Below are 24,428 nucleotides of genomic sequence, written 5' to 3'. Positions count from 1 at the left end.
TTGATAAAAAAAAAATTGTTTTTATTTTTTCATATTTTATTTTTATTTCTTGTGCGGCCCAGTACCAATCGATCCACGGACCGGTACCGGGCCGCAGCCCGGTGGTTGGGGACCACTGATTTAGAACATAACCTGTTCATGCAATCAAAGTTGCTCAAATTTGATGACCTTGTTAAATATAATACATTATTAATCTTATATAAAGCATTTAACAAATTATTGCCGCCTAATCTACAACGTTTTTTTTATAAGACGAGTGCAGGCTCATAACTTGAGAGGCTTTGGCTATTTCTTATTGCCGAGAGCTCAAACCACTCGTAAGCGTTTTTGTGTGTCTGTATGCGGAATAAAACTATGGAACAAACTGGACTTACAACACAAGCAATGCCAAACTATTAATGGATTTTAAACTATTATACAAACATGAGGTCTGGTTCAAATATAGAGATGAGGGTCTTTAATTTGACCTGCTGTTGTACTCTGTCTCAAAGGACGGAATGCCCTCCCGGTAACAATTAGAGATGCTACCTCAGTGGAAGCATTTATGTCCCATCTTAAAACTCATTTGTATACTCTAGCCTTTAAATAGACCCCCCTTTTAGACCAGTTGATCTGCCGTTTCTTTTCTTTTCTCCTCTGCTCCCCTTTTCCTTGTGGGGGGGGGGGGGGGGGGCACAGGTCCGGTGGCCATGGATGAAGTGCTGGCTGTCCAGAGTCGGGACCCGGGGTGGACCGCTCGCCTGTGCATCGGCTGGGAACATCTCTGCGCTGCTGACCCGTCTCCGCTCGGGATGGTGTCCTGCTGGCCCCACTATGGACTGGACTCTTACTATTATGTTGGATCAACTATGGACTGGACTCTCACAATATTATGTCAGACCCACTCGACATCCATTGCTTTCGGTCTCCCCTAGAGAGGGGGGGGGGTTACCCACATATGCGGTCCTCTCCAAGGTTTCTCATAGTCATTCACATCGACGTCCCACTGGGGTGAGTTTTTCCTTGCCCTTGTGTGGGCTTTGTACCGAGGATGTCGTTGTGGCTTGTGCAGCCCTTTGAGACACTTGACAACAGACAACAGAGACTTTTTGCGCTTCTTGTAGTTCAAAGAAAACGACCCCGGCCAAGAGATTGTAGAGTACCGCATGAAAGTCCATATATTCAGTAACTCACCCTCCCCAGCAGTAGCCATCTACGTGCTTCACCGTGCAGCAGAACATGGAATGGATGCCAAGCACTTTGTGGAACGCGACTTCTACGTCGACGACGGGCTCACGTCGATACCCTCAGCCACGGAAGCCATCGACCTCTGACAAGGACACGGGAGATGTTGGCTGCTTCAAACCTGAGACTCCACAAGATGGCATCCAACTGCTCTAATGTGCTAAAAGCCTTCTCTCAGGAAGATCGTCCAATGCAGTTTGGGACTCAGCTGGGAGCTAAAACATGACATCTTCACCTACGTTCAACCCTTTTTCGATTACGCATACACCTCCTGGTACCCTAGCACCTCCAAATCCCTCAAATCTAGACTCCAAACATCCCAGAACAAGCTAGTCAGATTACTTCTAGACCTCTACCCCAGATCCCACCTCACTCCTACCCACTTCTCCAAAGTGGGCTGGCTCAGGGTGGAGGACAGAGTAAAACAACTTGCACTGAGCCTAGTCTATAAAATCCGCTACACCTCCCTGATACCAAAGTACATGTCAAACTACTTCCTTAACGTAAATGACCGCCATAACCACAACACCAGGGGGAGCTCCACTAACCACGTTAAACCCAGATTCCGAACTAACAAAGGTCTTAACTCATTCTCCTTCTATGCCACATCAATGTGGAATGCGCTCCCAACAGGTGTAAAAGAAAGGGCATCTCTATCCTCCTTCAAAACCGCACTAAAAGAACACCTCCAGGCAACTACAACCCTAAACTAACACCCTCTCTTCAAATGTAAATAATCAAATGTAAACACTTTTTTTTATACTTTCTGATCTCTCTCTCTGTGTCTACTTGCTGTACATATCCTACCAAGTCAGACCTACACTGTTTCAATGTCCATTTCTCTGATGATGCAATTGTTGATGACTGAAGTGTTGATATCAACCAAACCTAACCCCCCCCCGCCCCCCCCCGACCCCCTCCATATCCCACATGTAAATAATTCAATGTATATACTCTGATGATTATCTTGTGTGATGACTGTATTATGATGTTAGTATATATTTGATAGTGTATATCTGTATCATGAATCAATTTAAGTGGACCCCGACTTAAACAAGTTGAAAAACTTATTGGGGTGTTACCATTTAGTGGTCAATTGTACGGAATATGTACTTCACTGTGCAATCTACTAATAAAAGTTTCAATCAATCAATCAAAACAGCGATCAATAACGCCAGACCACTCACACCGATCTCCTCAGACCCGGAATCTCCTTTCCTTCTGACCCCTGCTTCGCTATTGACGCAGAAGTTGTGCACTCTCCCCGCCCCTCCTGGAACGTTCGACAACAAGGATCTCTACCGCCAGCAGTGGGGGAAGGTGCAGCATCTCGCCAACACCTTTTGACACAGATGGAGGCGTGAATACCTTCCCACCATTGGCGTTTTTAGGCCTATTTTAGGGGGGCTCTAGCCCCCCTAAAATATTCTTAAGCCCCTCTAAATAATTTGGTGTTATATGTTATTTTCTTTTTTTTCTTTTCTTTTTTTCACAAATACATGCCGACATATTCATTATAAAGTGGCCCGAATATGAGTTTAAATAAAGAATCATATAACCCGTCATTATTCACTCAGTTTCCCCTCACTTCATAGCATAAGGTAGAGAGCCCCTTTAGTGCGTCAGTATCCAATCCATTCCACTTGTTCATATAGAAAATGGCCACATCACTCAAAATCCAGTCCACATTTTCCCTGCGACCTTGCTTGCGGTCCTTGGACTTGTTCATATAGAAAATGCCCACATCACTCAAAATCCAGTCCGCATTTTCTCCGAGACCTTGCTTGCGGTCCTTGGACTTGTTCATATAGAAAATGCCCACATCACTCAAAATCCAGTCCACATTTTCCCTGCGACCTTGCTTGCGGTCCTTGGACTTGTTCATATAGAAAAGGCCCACATCACTCAAAATCCAGTCCACATTTTCTCTGCGACCTTGCTTGCGGTCCTGCAGGTGTACGAAGCACATTAGGACACAGCACTGCAGAACAAGAACGTGAACGTATGCAAAATGGACATAAAAAAGTAATAAAGTAATATACATTAGCCTATTGTTAAAATAATGAAAAAAACATAATTAAATATATTTGTTTTATTCTATTGTTACATTAATAGCTGTTGTATTATTATAGGATGGCTTGTTAAACATTTCATAGGAATTTCAGAGGGAGGAAAAACCAAGACATTTAATATAAAATGTAAAATGAATAAATACATAAAAAGAAAAAGAAAGAAAATAATGGTTAAAAGCCATCGTCCCGGGGAGCATTTCATTTCATACTACCGGTAATACTAATAAAGGACATATATGTGAACATGGAAGCACAGATTAAGAACACTGAACTGTGACGACTCCATCTTGCTTCATCCTCGCCGTGTTTGGTTCGCGCGTAATGTTGTCAGATCTCACCAGAGAAACAAGTAAGCAGCTCTCTCTTCCACATCTCGCGAGAGAAACAAGTAACCAGCTCTTTGCCCCCCATTCAACATTCTGAAAATAAAAGTAAACTTGTCCATTTTACATTTTCAAAACAAAGACATACAACTTATTTTCGTTAAAATATTCAAATATTTAACAATGTTTTGAAACAACAGTAGCATAAGGAAAGAAAAAAAGAAACAAAATAAATATTACTCTCGTGATATTATTTTTGTCTTTGATGCTAATTGTTTTTATAATTTATTTTAGAATGTTTTCATGTTCTTTTTAAATGTCCTTTGGCATTATATACAAGACTGTCTCAGAAAATTTGAATATTGTAATAAAGTTCTTTATTTTCTGTAATGCAATTAAAAAAACAAAAATTCATGTTAAACATCAACTGAAATATTGCAAGCCTTTTATTATTTTAATATTGCCGATTATGGCATACAGCTTAAGAAAAATAAAAAAATTAGAATATTTCCTCAGACCAAATTTAAAAAAAAAAGATTTATAACAGCAAAACAAAATCAAACATTTGAAAATGTCAATTAATGCACTCAGTACTTGGTTGGGAATCCTTTTGCACGGATTACTGCATTAATGCGGCGTGGCATGGAAGCAATCAGCCTGTGGCATTGCTGAGGTGTTATGGACGCCCAGGATGCTTCAATAGAGGCCTTTAGCTCATTTGCATTATTGACTCTGGTGTCTTTCAGCTTCTTCTTCACAATACCCCACAAATTCTCTATGGAGTCAGTACACCAGTTACTGGTGGTTTTGGCACTGTGGGCAGGTGCCAGATCATGCTGGAAAATGAAATCATCATCTCCATAGAGCTTTTCAACAGATGGAAGCATGTAGTGCTCTAAAATCTCTAGGTACACAGCTGCATTGACTCTGGACTTGATGAAACACAGTGGACCAACACCAGCAGCTGACATGGCTCCCCAAACCATTGCTGACTGTGGGACCTTCACACTGGATTTCAAGCAACTTGAATTTTGCTCCTCTCCAGCCTTCCTCCAGACTCTAGCACCTTGACTTCCAAATGAAATACAAAACTTGCTTTCGTCTGAAAACAGGACACTGGACCACTCTGCAACTGTCCAGTGCTTCTTTTCCATAGCCCAAGGCAGACGCTTTGAGAGATTTTAGAGCACTACATGCTTCCATCTGCTGAAAAGCTCTATGGAGATGATGATTTCATTTTCCAGCATGATCTGGCACCTGCCCACAGTGCCAAGACCACCAGTAACTGGTGTACTGACCGTGGCATTACTGTCCTCGATTGGCCAGCCAACTCCCCTGACCTGAACCACATAGAGAATTTGTGGGGTATTGTGAAGAAGAAGCTGAAAGACACCAGACCCAATAATGCAAATGAGCTAAAGGCCGCTATTGAAGCATCCTGGGCATCCATAACACCTCAGCAATGACACAGGCTGATTGCTTCCATGCCACGCCGCATTGATGCACTAATCCGTGCAAAAGGATTCCCAACCAAGTACTGAGTGCATTAATTGACATTTTCAAATGTTTGATTTTGTTTTGCTGTTATAAATCTTTTTTTTTATACTTGGTCTGAGGAAATATTCTAATTTTTTGAGATAGGATTTTTTAGTTTTCTTAAGCTGTTTGCCATAATCAGCAATATTAAAATAATAAAAGGCTTGCAATATTTCAGTTAAAATGTAATGAATCCAGAATGTATGACATTTTTGTTTTTTTAATTGCATTACAGAAAATAAATAACTTTATCACAATATTCTAATTTTCCGAGACAGTCCTGTATATTATATCTATCTATATGTATATATATATATATATATATATATATATATATATATATATATATATATATATATATATATATATATATATATATATATATTTTAAAATATATTTTATATATATATATATTTTTTTTTTTATTTTTTTATTTTTTTTTTCACACACATACATATATTGCGCTCTACCACGGTATCGAGCACTATTTTTTGGATAATCTTATTAAGACATGTATATATATATATATATATATATATATATATATATATATATATATATATATATATATATATATATATATATATATGATCGGTAGGTTGTGAGTTCAAACCCCGGCAGAGTCATACCAAAGACTATAATAATGGGACCCATTACCTCCCTGCTTGGCACTCAGCATCAAGGGTTGGAATTGGGGGTTAAATCACCAAAATGATTCCTGGGCGCAGCCACCGCTGTTGCCCACTGCTCCCCTCACCTCCCAGGGGGTGATCAAGGGTGAAGGGTCAAATGCAGAGAATAATTTCGCCACACCTAGTGTGTGTGTGACAATCATTGGCGCTTTAACTTTAATATATATATATATAGAAAAAAGGACAGAATTTAACAAAAAAATATTTGGTTTACATTTTCCTAGTAGACATAACAGTTTGACAGCATTCTCCAATGGAACATTCTGGAGAAACATCCTGGATGAATTTGGATAGAAGTGAGTTACAAAGGTAAACTTTTTGAATGAGTTAACTTTATTTGTGATGATTTATCTCTTATGCTCAGTGCATTTTTTCCCAAATTAATTTGAGGGAAGTTGTCACCGCCTGCTGCCACCTTGTGGTTTGTAGGGCTGCTTCCGCCATCCTAGTCACTGCCGTTGTGTCCTTGGGCAAGACACTTTACCCACCTGCTCCCAGTGCCACCCACACTGGTTTAAAAATGAAACTTAGATATTGGGTTTCACTATGTAAAGCGCTTTGAGTCACTTGAGAAAAGCGCTATATAAATATAATTCACTTCACTTTGTATTGTCAGTTTACCTCTTTTGGTGCAGTTGACCTTGTTCTTACATTTCTCCTTCCTCCTAGAGTTGCTGTGTTGCCCTTGTGGGCGGAGTTGTGGGACGTGCACAGCTGCTTCCAATTGACCCTGGTGCTACTTAAGCAGCACCTTGACAGCTGGATGGCACTCGGCGATTCCACTCCACGCCAGTTGATTCTATGCTTCCAGTGTTTTGCTACCTTGGCCATTCCCAGTGCCATCCATCTTGGTGTTGTTTTGTAGTGTGCACGTCTTGTAACTCCAAACCAAGTTGAGTTTATTTTTGTATTTAAGTAGCTTTTGTTCTTTTTCCCACAATGCACATTTTGTCTTCTCTTTTTCGCACCGTCACTTTTTGTTACCTCCTGTTTGGATTGTTTTTGTGAGTAGATTTTCGCAGTAAAATAAGTGTTCTACTCAGCGTCCTGCGCATCCCTGGGTTCCTCTTTACTGTGTTGAACAGAACTCTGACAGAAGGAGTTTCTCCAAAACGCAACACCCTTTGGCAGACAAGTTTGTGATTAAAGGCTATACATATCAAATAAAAGGGACAAGTGGTAGAAAAAATGGATGGATGTACAGTAAAGCTCTGTGGGATGATGTACATTATTGACTTTTCCCTAACATTCCAAACTTTCCCATGTTTTCTGAAATAGATCATGTTTGAGGGATTCTAAAAAAAAGGGGGGGGGGGGGGGGAACAACTTGAAAAAACAATTTTCATGTGTAGTTTTTTAATAAGAAATGTAGATTACTAAAAACAAAACTATCCTTCATAACCTTCCACATATAATGTTGCCATTTTCTCTAATCTACACATTACATAAAGGGGACATACATATAAAACAATATTCATATTACAAAAGACAGTAATAAAGATAATTAATAGAATTAGATTATTGAGACCCAACAAATGATTAATAAAGTCACACATTTTAAAAGTAAATGATCTTGTATAAAACACAACTGTTCAAATGATGTATAAAGTAAATAATAATATGCTTCCAGAAGTGGTCCAGAAGATGTTTCAGATGTGAACCAGTAAATATGAACTAAGAGGGATTTATGAGTACTCAAAAACAAAGGTATGAACACATGTAAAACAAATATGTACATCATATAGAATTCATCTATAACATCATTAAACATTAAAAATGATTTCTAAATATCTCTATACACATAAAATGTATTTGTAACACATTTTGTCCTTTTTATTCTCACCTTTACAGTCAAAGTGTTGTGTTCATTTTTAAATAAAAGTACACAATGTTGTATATTAAAACATGTACTTGACTGATAAAAGCAATAATCTAAAATATCTAATCTATAAATGTTAGAATCTATGTGCTGATTTTGTTAGAAGGTCAACGTTAAGTTTTGACAGTTTATTTCAAATCCTGCATCTTCATTTGCTGCTGCTGTTCTCACCAGCACACTTGTGTTTCTTACACTGGTACATAGAAGAGAATCTTTCACCACACACACTGCAACTCAACACTTTCTCTCCTGTGTGTGTTCTCATGTGTGCTGTAAGAGTGTCTAGGTGACGAAAGCTTTTGTAGCAGCTTGAACAGGAATATGGTTTTTTACCAGAGTGCGTTCTCATGTGATTTTTTAAACTTTGACTTATTATAAAACTTTTACCACATTCTGAGCAGGAAAAAGGTTTTTCTCCAGTGTGTATTCTCATGTGTACTTTCATAAGGCTTCTTCGTATAAAAGCTTTACCACATTCTAAGCAGGAAAAAGGTTTTTCTCCAGTGTGTGTTCTCATGTGTTCTTTTAAACACTGACTTCTTACAAAACCTTTCCCGCAGATTGAACAAGAATTTTTTTTTTCTCCAGTGTGTATTCTCATGTGTGCATTCAAACTGCTTCTTCGTCCAAAAGCGTTACCACATTCTGAGCAGGTAAAAGGTTTTTCTCCAGTGTGTATTATCATGTGTTCTTTGAAATGTTCCCTTCTTGTAAAATCTGTACCGCAGATTGAACATGAAAAAGGTCTTTCCCCTGTGTGTCTTCTCATGTGTGCTTTGAAATGTTCCCTTTGAATAAAATCTTTACCACAGATTGAACATGAAAAAGGTTTTTCTCCAGTGTGTGTTTTTGTGTGTCGTATCAGATTTCCCTTCTGGGGGAAACCTTTACTACAAATTGAGCACATGAATGGTTTTTCTCCAGTGTGTATTCTCATGTGTTCTTTCAGCATTTGTTTTAGTCTAAAATCTCTACCGCATTCTGAGCAGGTAAAAGGTTTTTCTCCAGTGTGTATTCTCATATGTTCTATCAGCACTCGTTTTAGTCTAAAATCTCTACCGCATTCTGAGCAGGTAAAAGGTTTTTCTCCAGTGTGTATTCTCATATGTTCTATCAGCACTCGTTTTAGACTAAAATCTCTACCGCATTCTGAGCAGGTAAAAGGTTTTTCTCCAGTGTGTATTCCCATGTGTCTTTTCAAATCGTGCTTATGACTAAAATCTTTACCGCAGATTGAACATGAAAAAGGTTTTTCTCCAGTGTGTGTTCTCATGTGACTTTTCAATTTACTAGGAGTTTTAAAAGTTTTGTCACAGTGAGAACATGTGACGTGTGTGTTGTCAGTGTGACATGTCTTATCATCTTTAGAGTCTTCATCATCAGTGTCAGGAGAGTGTGACGTTGTGTCCTCACTATCTGATAGTGGAGCTAAGAGCTTGTCTGCTTGTGATCCTCCACAGTGGTCTCCATCAGCTTCTGTTGTCATGTGTTGAGTTGAGCTGCTGCTTGGAGGCTCCGCCTCTCTCTTCTCCTCACTCTCACCTTTGACCTCATCACCTTCACTCTTCACAGGGACACCAGTCACTGGCATCTTGGTGACATCAACCTCCTCCAGTCCTTCAAGATGCTCTCCCTGCTGACTGATGCTGTGTTCCTCCTCTTCCTCTTTAATGTGAGGGCTCAGTGGGTCCTCCTCTTCCTCCTTTATGTGAGGGTTCAGTGGATCCACTGTTTCCTCTTTAAAATGGGGTGTCGGTGGGTCCTCCTCTTCCTTTTTAAAATGATGGATCAGTGGGCATTCCTCTTCCTTCTTAATGTGGGAGGGCTGTGGCTCCTCCGTCCGCATCCTGAAGCTCCACTTCTGTTGCTCAGGGTGAAGATGTTCTTCACAGACGTCTGCAAGACAAACACACCATCTCTGCTCAGTCACACAATGCATTCAGTACTTTTACATGCACTTAGGAAAAACAAGTTATCGTATGAACTGTCTTGAAATCTCAGGAATTCACAGGAAAAGAAAAACAAACCAGGACGACAGGACTTTTTACTATGGATGGACGATATGGTTTAAAATTGATTTTGCCATACATTATTTCATATAAAATTACTAATAGAAGCATTACAAAACTGGCTACACAGGCTCCTAATTTAGTTGCTGAAATATGCAGTAAAATATGACATCATTTCCAGTATTATTTTCTAAAATAAAGTAACCAGATATTAACAGTAAATAAACAAGTACAAACCCTGTTTCCATATGAGTTGGGAAATTGTGTTAGATGTAAATATAAACGAAATACAATGATTTGCAAATCATTTTCAACCCATATTCAGTTGAATATGCTACAAAGACAACATATTTGATGTTTAAACTGGTAAACTTTTTTTTTTTTTGTAAATAATCATTAACTTTAGAATTCGATTCCAGCAACACGTGACAAAAGAAGTTGGGAAAGGTGGCAATAAATACTGATAAAGTTGAGGAATGCTCATCAAACACTTATTTGGAACATCCCAAACGTGCACAGGCAAATTGGGAACAGGTGGGTGCCATGATTGGGTATAAAAGTAGATTCCATGAAATGTTCAGTCATTCACAAACAAGGATGGGGCGAGGGTCACCACTTTGTCAACAAATGCGTGAGCAAATTGTTGAACAGTTTAAGAAAAACCTTTCTCAACCAGCTATTGCAAGGAATTTAGGGATTTCACCATCTACGCTCCGTAATATCATCAAAGGGTTCAGAGAATCTGGAGAAATCACTGCACGTAAGCAGCTAAGCCCGTGACCTTCGATCCCTCAGGCTGTACTGCACCAACAAGCGACATCAGTGTGTAAAGGATATCACCACATGGGCTCAGGAACACTTCAGAACCCCACTGTCAGTAACTACAGTTGGTCGCTACATCTGTAAGTGCAAGTTAAAACTCTCCTATGCAAGGTGAAAACCGTTTATCAACAACACCCGGAAACGCTGTCAGCTTCGCTGGGCCTGAGCTCATCTAAGATGGACTGATACAAAGTGGAAAAGTGTTCTGTGGTCTGACGAGTCCACATTTCAAATTGTTTTTGGAAACTGTGGACGTCGTGTCCTCCGGACTAAAGAGGAAAAGAACCATCCGGATTGTTATAGGTGCAAAGTGTAAAAGCCAGCATGTGTGATGGTATGGGGGTGTATTAGTGCCCAAGACATGGGTAACTTACACATCTGTGAAGGCGCCATTAATGCTGAAAGGTACATACAGGTTTTGGAGCAACATATGTTGCCATCCAAGCAACGTTACCATGGACGCCCCTGCTTATTTCAGCAAGACAATGCCAAGCCACGTGTTACATCAACGTTGTTTCATAGTAAAAGAGTGCGGGTACTAGACTGGCCTGCTTGTAGTCAAGACCTGTCTCCGAATGAAAATGTGTGGCGCATTTTGAAGCCTAAAATAGCACAACGGAGACCCCCGGACTGTTGAACAACTTAAGCTGTACATCAAGCAAGAATGGGAAAGAATTCCACCTGAGAAGCTTAAAAAATGTGTCTCCTCAGTTCCCAAATGTTTACTGAGTGTTGTTAAAAGGAAAGGCCATGTAGCACAGTGGTGAACATGCCATTTCCCAACTACTTTGGCACGTGTTGCAGCCATGAAATACTAAGTTAATTATTATTTGCAAAAAAAAAAATTAAGTTTATCAGTTTGAACATCAAATATGTTGTCTTTGTAGTGCATTCAACTGAATATGGGTTGAAAGTGATTTGCAAATCATTGTATTCCGTTTATATTTACATCTAACACAATTTCCCAACTCATGTGGAAACGGGGTTTGTACATTAATAATAATAGTTTCGACAAAATAATACAATTAGAAATGACACAATATGTTACTGCATATGTCAGCTGACAAATTAGGAGCTTTTGTAACCCGCTTTGAAATTCTTCTATTATCAATCATATACCAAATGATATATCGTGACATATATTGTTATTAGGATATAGATTTGAGGTCATATCGCCCATACCAAACATTGGTTCGCCGAGTCATTTTGTTTGGCCCACCAAATATATTTATTTTTTATATTCTTCAGATGTGTGTGTATGTTTAAAATGTTGTACTACTGTTCTACATCACGTGGAAGTGTCATGTCATGGGGTTGGTGTGCTTTCAACTAAGGGTGTGACGATACGGTCAGCTCACCAAAGGATACTCGATATTGGCTTTAGGAGAACGAGACAATATTTTGGTGGTTAACATGATTCTTACACATATGTGTACTTCATGTGTATATGAATGTACTTTCCCTTGTGTGCTTAGTTTTACTGTAACTTCATTGTGGATAATATCTATAAACAACCTCAATTGTTTTTCATCTTTAATTTGAAGGACTGTTTACTTATCTGACAAATTCAAAGGAAACTGCACTTTTTTCAAATGTCGCCTATCATTCACAATCCTTATGTAAGACATATGTTTTAAATGTTTATGAATTCTAATGAGTAAATAAACGTGAGCAACAATCAGCTAACATTGGAGTCAATGGGAGCTCCTCTATTAGACCCACAAAGTCCTCCAAATAACCATCCAAAAACTGCCAACAATACTCCATTTACATTTTGTGACCTGAATATTAACCAAGTATTAGCGATATTGTTATTATAAGCGCTAACGTTAAGGACCTACTTTTAGCGGCGCATTGATCACAGAAGTAACTAGCTTATGCTGCTATATTGACATACTGAGCTGCTTTCTCACCTCTAAGATGGTGAAAGCTAATTCTAGATTATAAATCATGCTTCTCACTTATATGGTGAAGGTTGTGGACATAAACCGAGAACTTGGTCAACTTTGACATCCAACTTAGACCTGGAGATGGCAAGAAAGACACGAAAATACGCTCTTTTGCACTCACCCTTTTTTAGCCCTTTGTGAGGATTAATTCTTCATCTAAACGGGAAGATATGAACATCCCATCAGTCGGCATCCCAGTGAGAGCTGACATTGTATGCTTAAAATGAGCAAGATATGTAAATATGACATGTTATTAAGAATGATTACATATATACTTACAGTGTGTATTTAAAATGTTGATGAAGGTCTTAGGATGTTATTTAGAGCACTTTATAGGCAGAATAAAGCGGCTACCAATGACTCAATTGTTAGCTAACGTTTGCTGAGGTTTATTTTCTATTGAGGATGCATTAACCATCGACCTGCTCAGTGGACTTGTGGTTAGAGTGTCTGCCCTGAGACTGGAAAGTCGTGAGTTCAAACCCCGGCCGAGTCATACCAAAGACTATAAACATGGGACCCATTGCCTCCTTGCTTGGCACTCAGCATCAAGGGTTGGGGGTTAAATCACCAAATGATTCCCGAGCGTGGCCACCGAGGAGCTTTTTAACTACCTCAGTCCCAGAAATAGGAGAGCCCACCACAGATTCCCCAGGCACTGCTTCCTCATAGGAAGACGTGTTGGTGGGATTGAGGAGGTCTTCTAAGTATTCCCTCCACCGATCCACAACAGCCGCAGTAGAGGTCAGCAGCACACCATCCTCACCATACACGGTGTGGACAGTGCACTGCATCCCCCCCTGAGGCGGCGGATAGTGGACCAGAATTTTTTCGAAACCGTCTGGAAGTCGTTTTCCATGGCTTCCCCGAACTCCTCCCATGTCCGAGTTTTTGCCTCCGCGACCGCTGAAGCCGCACTTCGCTTGGCCTGTCGGTACCTGTCCGCTGCCTCTGGAGTCCTATGAGCCAAAAGGACCCGATAGGACTCTTTATTCAGCTTGACGGCATCCCTCACTGCTGGTGTACACCAGCGGGTTCTAGGATTACCGCCACGACAGGCACCAACTACCTTGCGGCCACAGCTCCAATCGGCCGCCTCGACAATAGAGGCACGGAACATTGTCCACTCGGACTCAATGTCCAGCACCTCCCTCGTGACATGTTCAAAGTTCTTCCGGAGGTGGGAATTGAAACTCTCTCTGACAGGAGACTCTGCTAGGCATTCCCAGCGGACCCTCACAATGCGTTTGGGCCTGCCAGGTCTGTCCGGCATCCTCCCCCACCATCGGAGCCAGCTAACTACCAGGTGGTGATTCGTAGAAATCTCTGCCCCACTCTTCACCCGAGTGTCCAAAACATGAGGCCGCAAATCCGATGACACAATTACAAAGTAAATCATGGAACTGCGGCCGAGGGTGTCCTGGTGCCAAGTGCACATATGGACACCCTTATGTTTGAACATGGTGTTTGTTATGGACAATCCGTGACGAGCACAAAAGTCCAATAACAAAGCACAACTTGGGTTCAGATCCGGGCGGCCATTCTTCCCAAGCACGCCTCTCCAGGTTTCACTGTCGTTGCCAACATGAGCGTTGAAGTCCCCCAGCAGAACAAGGGAATCACCCGAGGGAGCACTCTCCAGTACTCCCTCAAGGGAATCCAAAAAGAGTGGGTACTCTGAGTTGCTGTGGTGCGTAAGCACAAACAACAGTCAGGACTCGTCCCCCCACCCAAAGGCGGAAGGAAGCTACCCTCTATTTTAAAAAACATCTATGTTGTGCGTGCAATACAACTGTGCTGCTTTTATTTTGAAAAGTGTTATATATGAAACGTATGTCCGTGTGTAACCTGTGAGTGAAGGTGCACAGCGACAAGTGATGCCCGGTTATCCCCAAGATGTCAGCTTACGCTAAAAAAAGAAAAGTTGATGACGAATGCCGTGTTTTCAACAAGACATGGACTGCCAAGTATTTCTTTAAAGGTAAAGCCGTGTGCTTAATTTGTGGTACACAGGTTGCTGTGTTTAAAGAATATAATTTGAATCGCCACTACACGACGAAGCACGAGGAAAAATAGCGGAATCTGTCTGATGAAGAGCGTGCAAGGGAGGCTGATGCGTTGATGGTAAAACTGCAAACCCAACAAGGACTTTTTGCCAAATTTCACCCCCCCCCCGAGATGCAGCCGTCAGGACAAGTTTCGCCATTTCTCACAAAATCGCCAGAAAACGTATTGGACTCTGTTATGTTGATATTCCCGGAGAAAAGGGGCACATTTGAGAACGTGTCACTCTCCCGACGCACTGTAACCAGGCGGGTTGAGACCATCGCTGGAAACGTGGAGCTTCAGCTGAAGAACAGAACGGCCGACTTTGACTGTTTTACGCTGGCTTTGGATGAGAGCTGCGATGTACGTGACACCGCCCAGCTGCTCATCTTTTTACGTGGGATAACTGCAAAACTTTCAAATCACGGAGGAACTGGCAGCCATGCAGTCAATTAAAGGGATAACCACAGGTAATGACTTGTTCACAGAGGTAAATGCGTGTTTGGACATGTTAGGGCTGAAATGGGACAAGCTGGCAGGTGTGACAACAGATGGTTGGATAATTCTGACGGGGAAATACGTTGGACTTTTGTTTGTTGTATTGCGGTATTTCTATAAACTTGTGTGACCAGTCTTCTTGTCGTTGGGTTCTTTTTTGGACCAATATTACCATGCGACACCTTTCCGCTGTGGATTTACAATTGTCTTTTATTTGTGTTTTTTTTCCTCCCAGTCTCTGATGCTTTTCAGAAGTCTTTATCTCGGTTCTCTTTCTGTGCTTTTCAGCAGCCTGGGTGTCGTGCCTCCACTCCCCGTCAGACAACCCCCTCTCATGCTCTCCGACGCCGCTAATAAAGAGACAGGTGTTTAGATAACTCGTTCCAGCTGAGATATCTCCTCACCTGTCAGTTGCTTCACAGCCGGCTCCTGCACACGCCCTGCCCACAGAGAACGCGTGGACCACGCCCCTTCCACATGCCTCCACCGCCAGATTAAGGCCCCCACCCCGTAGAGGGGCGAGAGAGAGAAAGTCGGCTAGGGCCATCTGCGTCCCCGGCCGGTGGACCACCCGGAAGTTGTAGGGTTGCAACGCAAGGTACCACCGGGTGATCCGTGCGTTGGCATCTTTCATGCGGTGGAGCCATTGGAGTGGTTTGTGGTTTGCGCCCCAACAGGTAGTACCGGAGGGCCCCGACCGCCCACCGGATGACGAGGCACTCCTTCTCCACCGTACTGTACCTTTTTCTCCCGATGAAAATTTTGTAAGCTGGGTCCCCTTGTTATACGTACTCTGCTGCCGTGTGGAGTTTTGCTCACATGTTCATAACGTACTGAATTTCGTTTTTACTGGAACTTGAACCCTCCTCCAAGCTTTCCTTAATTAGGTCCAGCACTCCCCGCGGCCTTCTGCCGTATAATAGCTTGAAAGGCGCAAAGCCTATGGAGGCCTGAGGTACCTCCCGCATCGCAAACATTAGGGGATACAGCCATTTATCCCAATTTGGTTTGTCCTCGTGCCTGAACTTACGGATCATGGTTTTCAGCATTTTATTTAACCGTTCCACCAGCCCATCTGTTTGTGGGTGGTACACACTGGTGCGGATCGCTTTAATTCCCAGTGACCGGTATAGTTCCTTTAACGTGCGTGGCATAAAGGACGTGCCTTGGTCCGTCAGAATCTCTTTCGGGATTCCGACTCGGGAGATGACCTGAAACAGAGCTTGCGCAACACTCTTGGCAGAGATGGAGCGCAGGGGCACTGCTTCGGGATAGCGCGTTGCGTAATCCACCAGGACTAACACAAAGCGATATCCCCTTGTGCTCGGGTGAAATGGTCCGATGAGGTCCATCCCAATTCTCTCGAATGGGACTCCATGAGCGGTAATGGGCGCAAGGGCGCCTTCGGGATGGCCGCCGGATTCACCAGCTGGCAATCCGGGCAGGCAGCACACCACCGGCGCACGTCTGCCCGGCCAATAGAATCGAACCATGACCCGATTGAGTGTTTTATCGTACCCCATGTGGCCAGACATGGGATTACAATGCGCCGCCTGGAAGATCATTTCCTGGCCGTGTTTTGGCACCAACAACTGGGTGGATTCCTCTCCCGCTTGAGTGTCACGGCTCACTCGGTATAACCTATCTCTAATAATTGAAAAGTGGGGGAATACCCGCGCTTTCCCCGGGCGCACCAGCTGACTGTCGATGTAATCCACCTGGTCCCAGGCCGAGCGCAATGTTTCATCACGGGACTGCTCAAGGGGAAAATCCTCCGTCGGGTGCCGATGGAGGGTCTGCGATGCCCCCGCCGGTTCCCGCTCGGCAGTGCCGGATGAACACGCGTCGCCACTGAGAACTGCACGGATATTCCCCTGTTCTACTGTCCGTGAACGCACCCCTCCACATTGTGTCACAAACTGGTGAAACCTCGGACAATTTGTCCCTAAAATTATGGGGTGCGTCAGGTGCGCGCTTACGGCAACCTTAACCCTATGCTTTTGTCCCTTATACCAAATCTCTACAGGCACAATAGGATACACGTGCACATCCCCATGTATACACCTAATTAGCCCCTGTGTCGCATGCCTCAACGCCCCGGGTCGAACCAGGTTCTGGTGGATCATGGACTGTTTGCAGCCTGAATCCACCATGGCCCGGTATGTACTCCCTTGTACCCTTACCGGGACGCAATACGTCGCCCCTGGATCGGGGGAGGGCGCTGGAGGGCCGGCAACCCACGTCACCTGTCCCACTTCCATCATGGAGCATTCTCGTCTCACATGACCGGGCTGACCGCACCTCCAGCACGCCTGCCCTAGTGTTCGAGGTACCGTCTGCAGGGGAAGCCCCCTCTCAGCAGCGCCGGTACCCTGGAAATAAGGAGCAAAGGAGAGATTATATACCCGGCCACCCCCATGATGAGACTGGTGGGTGTGGTGTCTTGGGCTGTGGGGGCATGTGCGAGGCGGTAACCTGCTCGCGGGTCGAGGCCTCCTCCGCCGGGAGGGGGCGTGGCTCTGGGGTCGCTGTCTCCTCGGCGTGGACGAGTCGTCTGCGCGGGGCCGGTGTGGGTCGTTCCGCCGTCTTCGGGGTCGCCTCCTCCATATGAACTGTCAGGTGGTCCTCTGCCCAGGTCACCGCCGACGTCAGGTCCCACGTGCGGTGGTACCGGACCCACGCCGAGGTCCGTGCCGGAATGGACTCGAGAAACTGTTCCAGCAGAATCATCTCGAACATGGGGGCGTCCTGTTCTCGAGGTTTCAGCCACCGTTCCGCCGCGTCTCGCATCTGGTGGCTGAAGGTGAACGGGCGGTCCTCGGGCCCCAGCCGTATGGCTCGGAATCGGCGTTGATGGTTCTCTACGGAGCTGCCAACCCGGTCCTGTATGGCCCGCCGGAGATCAGCAAATTGGACTCTGGAGGCCACCGGCAGGCTCAACGCTGCCCGCTGCATCTCCTCCGACAGGAGCTGCGGCAGCCTCAACCCCCACTCTTCTTCAGGCCAGTCGCATACCGCCGCCGTGGCCTCAAAAATGTCTACGTACGCCTGGGGGTCTTCTGCTTCTGACATGCGCTGCATGGAGGTGTGCGCTTTCATTGTCGCTGCCCCTCCCGCCCTACTCATCAGCGCCTGCAGGACGACACCTCCGCCAGCACTCGCCCAAGTGCCTCCAGGGGAGTTGGAGCCGACATTTTCTTTCTTCCTTTTTTTTAAATTTTATTTTGGTCCAAACCTGGTTGGGTGCCAATGTGACCAGTCTTCTTGTCGTTGGGTTCTTTCTTGGACCAATATTACCACGCGACACCCTTCAGCTGTGGATTTACAATTGTCTTTTATTTGTGTTTTCTTCCTCCCAGTCTCTGATGCTTTTCAGCAGTCTTTATCTCGGTCCTCTTTCTGTGCTTTTCAGCTGCCTGGGTGTCGCGCCTCCACTCCCCGTCAGACAACCCCCTCTCATGCTCTCCGACGCCGCTAATAAAGAGACAGGTGTTTAGATAACTCGTTCCAGCTGAGATATCTCCTCACCTGTCAGTTGCTTCACAGCCGGCTCCTGCACACGCCCTGCCCACAGGGAACGCGTGGACCCCCCCCCCCCCATCCACAACTTGTTAAATTGTTTGTTGTTTTTCCTTGTTTGTGGAACAAAGTTAAAGTGTGAACAAGTTAAAAATAAATTGCAGTGATTCAATGATTGTTTTTGTTTTCTTATTTCAATTTCACAAAGCCTAATATAAATATTTAAGGATTAAGAGTTTAAATAAAACCATCAAAAGCAATCTGCTTCTGTATAAAGTTAAGTTAGGTTAAATTCAATTATTATTATTATTATTTTTTTTTATCTTACGGTATATCAAAAATAACATTGAGCAAAATTTAATTGAAATATTGTCGATGTGGCCATCCAGCAGTGCTCGGGTTGCTCATGCGGCCCCCGGTAAAAATGAATTGCCCACCCCTGCTCTAACCAGAGAATAATTTCGCCACACCTAGTGTCTGTGTGACAATCATTGGTACTTTAAAGGGGAACATTATCACAATTTCAGAAGGGTTAAAACCATTAAAAATCAGTTCCCAGTGGCTTATTTTATTTTTCGAAGTTTTTTTTCAAAATTTTACCCATCACGCAATATCCCTAAAAAAAGCTTCAAAGTGCCTGATTTTAACCATCGTTATATACACCCGTCCATTTTCCTGTGACGTCACATAGTGATGCCAACACAAACAAACATGGCGCATAGAACAGCAAGCTATTGCGACATTAGCTCGGATTCAGACTCGGATTTCAGCGGCTTAAGCGATTCAACAGATTACGCATGTATTGAAACGGATGGTTGTAGTGTGGAGGCAGGTAGCGGAAACGAAATTGAAGAAGAAACTGAAGCTATTGAGCCATATCGGTTTGAACCGTATGCAAGCGAAACCGACGAAAACGACACGACAGCCAGCGACACGGGAGAAAGCGAGGACGAATTCGGCGATCGCCTTCTAACCAACGATTGGTATGTGTTTGTTGGGCATTAAAGGAAACTAACAACTATGAACTAGGTTTACAGCATATGAAATACATTTGGCAACAACATGCACTTTGAGAGTGCAGACAGCCCAATTTTCATCAATTAATATATTCTGTAGACATACCCTCATCCGCTCTCTTTTCCTGAAAGCTGATCTGTCCAGTTTTGGAGTTGATGTCAGCAGGCCAGGGAAGCTAGGGTCGATATTCTTCTCTTGATCATCTTCGGTGGCATAAGGGACGGTGTGAGCCAAGACATCCAGGGGGTTTAGCTCGCTCGTCTGCGGGAACAAACTGCCGCCATTGCTTGCCGTGCTACCGAGGACCTTTGTCCCTGAATTGCTCACACACTCCGGCAGATTCAATGGGGGTCTGGTGGTAGATTTCTTTGACTTTATCGCTGGAAATGCATCTGCTTTGAGTGTCGCAGGATATCCACACATTCTTGCCGTCTCTGTCGTAGCATAGCTTTCGTCGGTAAAGTGTGCGGAACAAACGTCCAATTTCTTGCCACTTTCGCATCTTTGGGCCACTGGTGCAACTTGAATCCGTCCCTGTTCGTGTTGTTACACCCTCCGACAACACACCGACGAGGCATGATGTCTCCAAGGTACGGAAAACAGTCGAAAAAACGGAAAATAACAGAGCTGATTTGACTCGGTGTTTGTAATGTGTTTGAGAAAATGGCGGATTGCCTCCCGATGTGACGCCACCTTGTGACGTCATCGCTCCGAGATCGAATAATAGAAAGGCGTTTAATTGGCCAAAATTCACCCATTTAGAGTTCGGAAATCGGTTAAAAAAATATATGGTCTTTTTTCTGCAACATCAAGGTATATATTGATGCTTACATAGGTCTGATGATAATGTTCCCCTTTAAGTTTAACAATCTTCAGAGGCGCGCCGCCGCAGCATTTCCAGGAAGTGAGCAATGTTGCCTAAAATGCATTACTAAATGAGGGTTTTCAATAATTAAAAAAGAAACGGTAGTACCCAATGTCCAGAATTTTACTGCGGTTTATCATTATACTGTTTACCGTTATATCCCTGATACACACACATATACATATAAACACACATATATATGTATATATGTACATACACATAAAACTGACGTAAGTGTACCACTAGTGGTACGCCAAATATTATTTATTTAAGTACAGTGTTTTATTTTCCTATATTCAAACACAATGTTACTGTTCAAACTGTGTGTACTATTACAGTGGCTAAAATATTGAATATACTTGTTAAATAAAGTTTCTTCCTTGTTTTTAATGAATAATTAAGGCCTACTATGCTACTGTATTTTAATGTTGTTCATGATGGTGGTACTTGGAGATCCAAGTATTTCCTGAGGTGGTCCTTGGCCTAAAAAGTTTGACAACTACTGATGTAGTGACATTGTAAACTACATTGGCAGACACAATTTTGTTATACCCAAACGGCGTCTGCTCATACATCGCGCTTCCAACGAGGTCCCGTTTTCTCTCTCGAGTTAACAGGAAAAGGAGAAAGCAATATCTGCGTCATTTCATTTTTCTCAAAATAGTTTCCACTGTGTTCGTTAGAAAGTTCCACAACTGTTCACGGTATCTCACGCTTGTGCTACAGCACTCATCTCATTGTGCAACATGTGAATGTTTGAAGTGGAACTAAACGTGATCTCTGAAAGGAGTACACGTTATTTCCAAAGCAGGGCCCCCATCCACATATACAATACTACAGTGTTTTTCAACCTTTTTTGAGCCAAGGCACATTTTTTGCGTTGAGAAAAACCGGAGGCACACCACCAGCAGAAATCATAAACTCAGTTGTTGTCGCAATTGTTGGATATGAATTTAAACCATAACCAACCATGCATCACTATAGCTCTTGTCTCAAAGTAGGTGTACTGTCACCACCTGTCACATCACCCCGACTTATTTGGAGTTTTTTGCTGTTTTCCTGTGTGTAGTGTTTTAGTTCTTGTCTTGCGCTCCTATTTTGGTGGCTTTTTCTCTTTTTTTGGTATTTTCCTGTAGCAGTTTCATGTCGTATATTTCCCGCATCTACTTTGTTTTAGCAATCAAGAATATTTCAGCTGTTTTTATCCTTCTTTGTGGGGACATTGTTGATAGTCATGTCATGTTCGGATGTACATTGGCGTCCACAATGTACATCCGAACATGACATGACTATCAATGACAGCGTTGTCATTGCTCCACAGTAAGTCTTTGCTGTCGTCCAGCATTCTGTTTTTGTTTACTTTGTAGCCAGTTCAGTTTTACTTTCGTTCTGCATAGCCTTCCCTAAGCTTCAATGCCCTTTCTTAGCGGCACTCACCTTTTGTTTATTTTTGGTTTAAGCATAAGACACCTTTTTACCTGCCTTTACAAAGCAATTAGCTAACGACTGCCACCTACTGATATAGAAGAGTATTACACGGTTACTCTGCCGAGCTCCAGACAGCACCGACACTCAACAACACATCATTTGCAGACTACAATTACTGGTTTGCAAAGATAAAAACATGTTGATACACATTGTTACACACTGAGAGGAACATCAACCTCTCATAAATATTGTGTGTCTGAAACTGTCTCGTTTTTACGAACAAAATAAAACAATCAGTGCATCATCCTCACATGACAATTCATCTTCCTATAGACAATCTATTCAAGAATAGTGTTAATAATAAATATAAAGTTAGTAAAGATGTGAGAGTAAGAAGTAAACAAACCTGTTCTGTGTAACACAACTTGATGTTTTTCATGTTGTCGCTCCTTCTCCTCTTTTGTTGGACAAAGTTCCTCCTCGTACTCTGCTATCGTTCTTTCGCACATTTTCACACAATCACAACACTTTACACTCACACTTGATCTCTGCTTAGCGATGTGTTTTCATCACTTCCGCCTCTCTTTGTTAGCAGCTAACAAGCTAAGCTAACTAGCAAGCTAAGCTAGCTCGAGAAGCATCAAAGTGCGCTCAGACTAATATAACCGGATGCGAACAGTTATTAACGATGTTTACTCTATTTAATAGAGTGTAATAAAGGACATATATGTGTACATGGACGCACAGATTAAGAACACTGAACTGTGACGACTGCAATAACGTCTTCACCGTCAGACGCCATCTTGCTTCGCCGTGTTTGGTTCGCGCGCAGTGTTGTCAGATCTCGCGAGACAAACAAGTAACCAGCTCTCTCTTCCAGATCTCGCGAGAGAAACAAGTACACGTCCCACCCCCGGTACAACTATTTCAACATTCTGAAAATAAAAGTAAACTTGTCCATTTTACATTTTCAAAACACAGACATACAACTTATTTTCGTAAAAATATTCAAATATTTAACAATGTATTGAAACAACAGTAGCATAAATAGAGAATAGAATAGAATAGAATGGACTTCATTGGCGTTGTTAGGCCTATTTTAGGGGGGCTCAAGCCCCCCTAAAATATTCTTAAGCCCCCTAAATAATTTGGTGTTATATATATATATATATATATATATATATATATATATATATATATATATATATATATATATATATATACAGAGGTGGGTAGAGTAGCCAGAAATTGTACTCAAGTAAGAGTACTGTTACTTTAGAGATTTATTACTCAAGTAAAAGTAAGGAGTCGTCACCCAAATATTTACTTGAGTAAAAGTAAAAAGTATGTTGTGAAAAAACTACTCAAGTACTGAGTAACTGATGAGTAACATACACACACATATCATATATATATATATATATATATATATATATATATATATATATATATATATATATATATATATATATATATATATGTATGTGTGGGAAAAAAAATCACAAGACTATTTTTTTTTTCCCACACATACATATATTGCGCTCTACTACGGTATCGAGCACTATTTTTTGGATAACCTTATTAAGATATATATATATATATATATATATATATATATATATATATATATATATATATATATATATATATATATATATATATATATATATATACAGTATATAATTCATATTTAATTATTTTGCCGTTTTTGTTTACATGTTAAAGGTGTTTTGATGAATATACATGCATGTTTAACATATAGATTCCTTTCTTTCATGAAGACAAGAATATAAGTTGGTGTATTACTTGATTTTGATGACTTGCATTGATTGGAATCAGACAGTAGTGCTGATAGCGTCCACATTTTCAAATGGAGGAGAAAAAAGTTCCTCCTTTCTGTCTAATACCACATGAAAGTGGTTGATTTTTGGCATCTTATTTGTCCAGCTTCCATATTCGTTTTTATACACTTTACAAGAAATACATTGGCGGCAAACTCCGTAGCTTGCTAGCTTGTTTGCGCTGGCTTTCGGAGACTCTTGTTTTGAAAGCGCAGGCGCGATGGAGCGGCACTTTTATTGTGAAGACAGGAACTGTGCAGTCAGTCTTTAGGCTTTTGACGGGATGTATGGTTGAAATAAAAGGGTATTTTTTCCTTCACACTTTTGATTGATTGATTGGAACTTTTATTAGTAGATTGCACAGTACAGTACATATTCCGTACAATTGACCACTAAATGGCAACACCCCAATAAGTTTTTACACATGTTTAAGTCAGGTCATGTGACCGCCTGGCTCTGTTTGATTGGTCCAACGTCACCAGTGACTGCATCTGATTGGTGGAACGTAGTGAACGTCACCAGTGACTGTATTTGTTGAAACGCAGGCACTATGAAGGTCTGTCTGACAGACCAAAACAAACAAAGCGTGCATTAACAGATCGATAAAAATTAGTAGCGAGTAGCGAGCTGAATGTAGATAAAAGTAGCGGAGTAAAAGTAGCGTTTCTTCTCTATAAATATACTCAAGTAAAAGTAAAAGTAAAAGTA

At 42.2% G+C, this 24,428-nt stretch overlaps 2 protein-coding genes across 2 annotated transcripts in view; one reads left to right on the top strand and one right to left on the bottom strand.

Annotated features, from left to right (window-relative positions):
* The window catches only part of LOC133624001 (uncharacterized), a 270,822-nt gene that overhangs the window by 126,713 nt on the left and 119,681 nt on the right, over positions 1-24,428 (top strand). The window lies entirely within an intron of this gene.
* LOC140679853 (uncharacterized) lies at positions 7,198-22,680 on the bottom strand. The gene is made up of 2 exons (XM_072916171.1): positions 22,286-22,680; positions 7,198-9,622 (listed from the first exon to the last, which is right to left on the bottom strand). The coding sequence occupies exons 1-2, from the start codon at positions 22,386-22,388 to the stop codon at positions 7,875-7,877; spliced, it is 1,851 nt and encodes a 616-aa protein (XP_072772272.1). The 5' UTR covers positions 22,389-22,680; the 3' UTR covers positions 7,198-7,874.

This window comes from Nerophis lumbriciformis, linkage group LG26 (genome assembly GCF_033978685.3).
Source record: "Nerophis lumbriciformis linkage group LG26, RoL_Nlum_v2.1, whole genome shotgun sequence".
NCBI classification, from domain to species: Eukaryota; Metazoa; Chordata; class Actinopteri; order Syngnathiformes; family Syngnathidae; genus Nerophis; species Nerophis lumbriciformis.
This window is presented reverse-complemented; position numbering and strand designations above follow the sequence as displayed.

Excerpts from the sequence above, each read along its gene's own strand:
- LOC140679853 (XM_072916171.1), bottom strand. The coding sequence starts at position 22,388 with ATGTGCGAAAGAACGATAGCAGAGTACGAGGAGGAACTTTGTCCAACA. Across the intron at positions 9,623-22,285 it reads AGTTGTGTTACACAGAACAG|ACGTCTGTGAAGAACATCTT; the intron begins GTTTGTTTACTT and ends TTTGTCTTGCAG.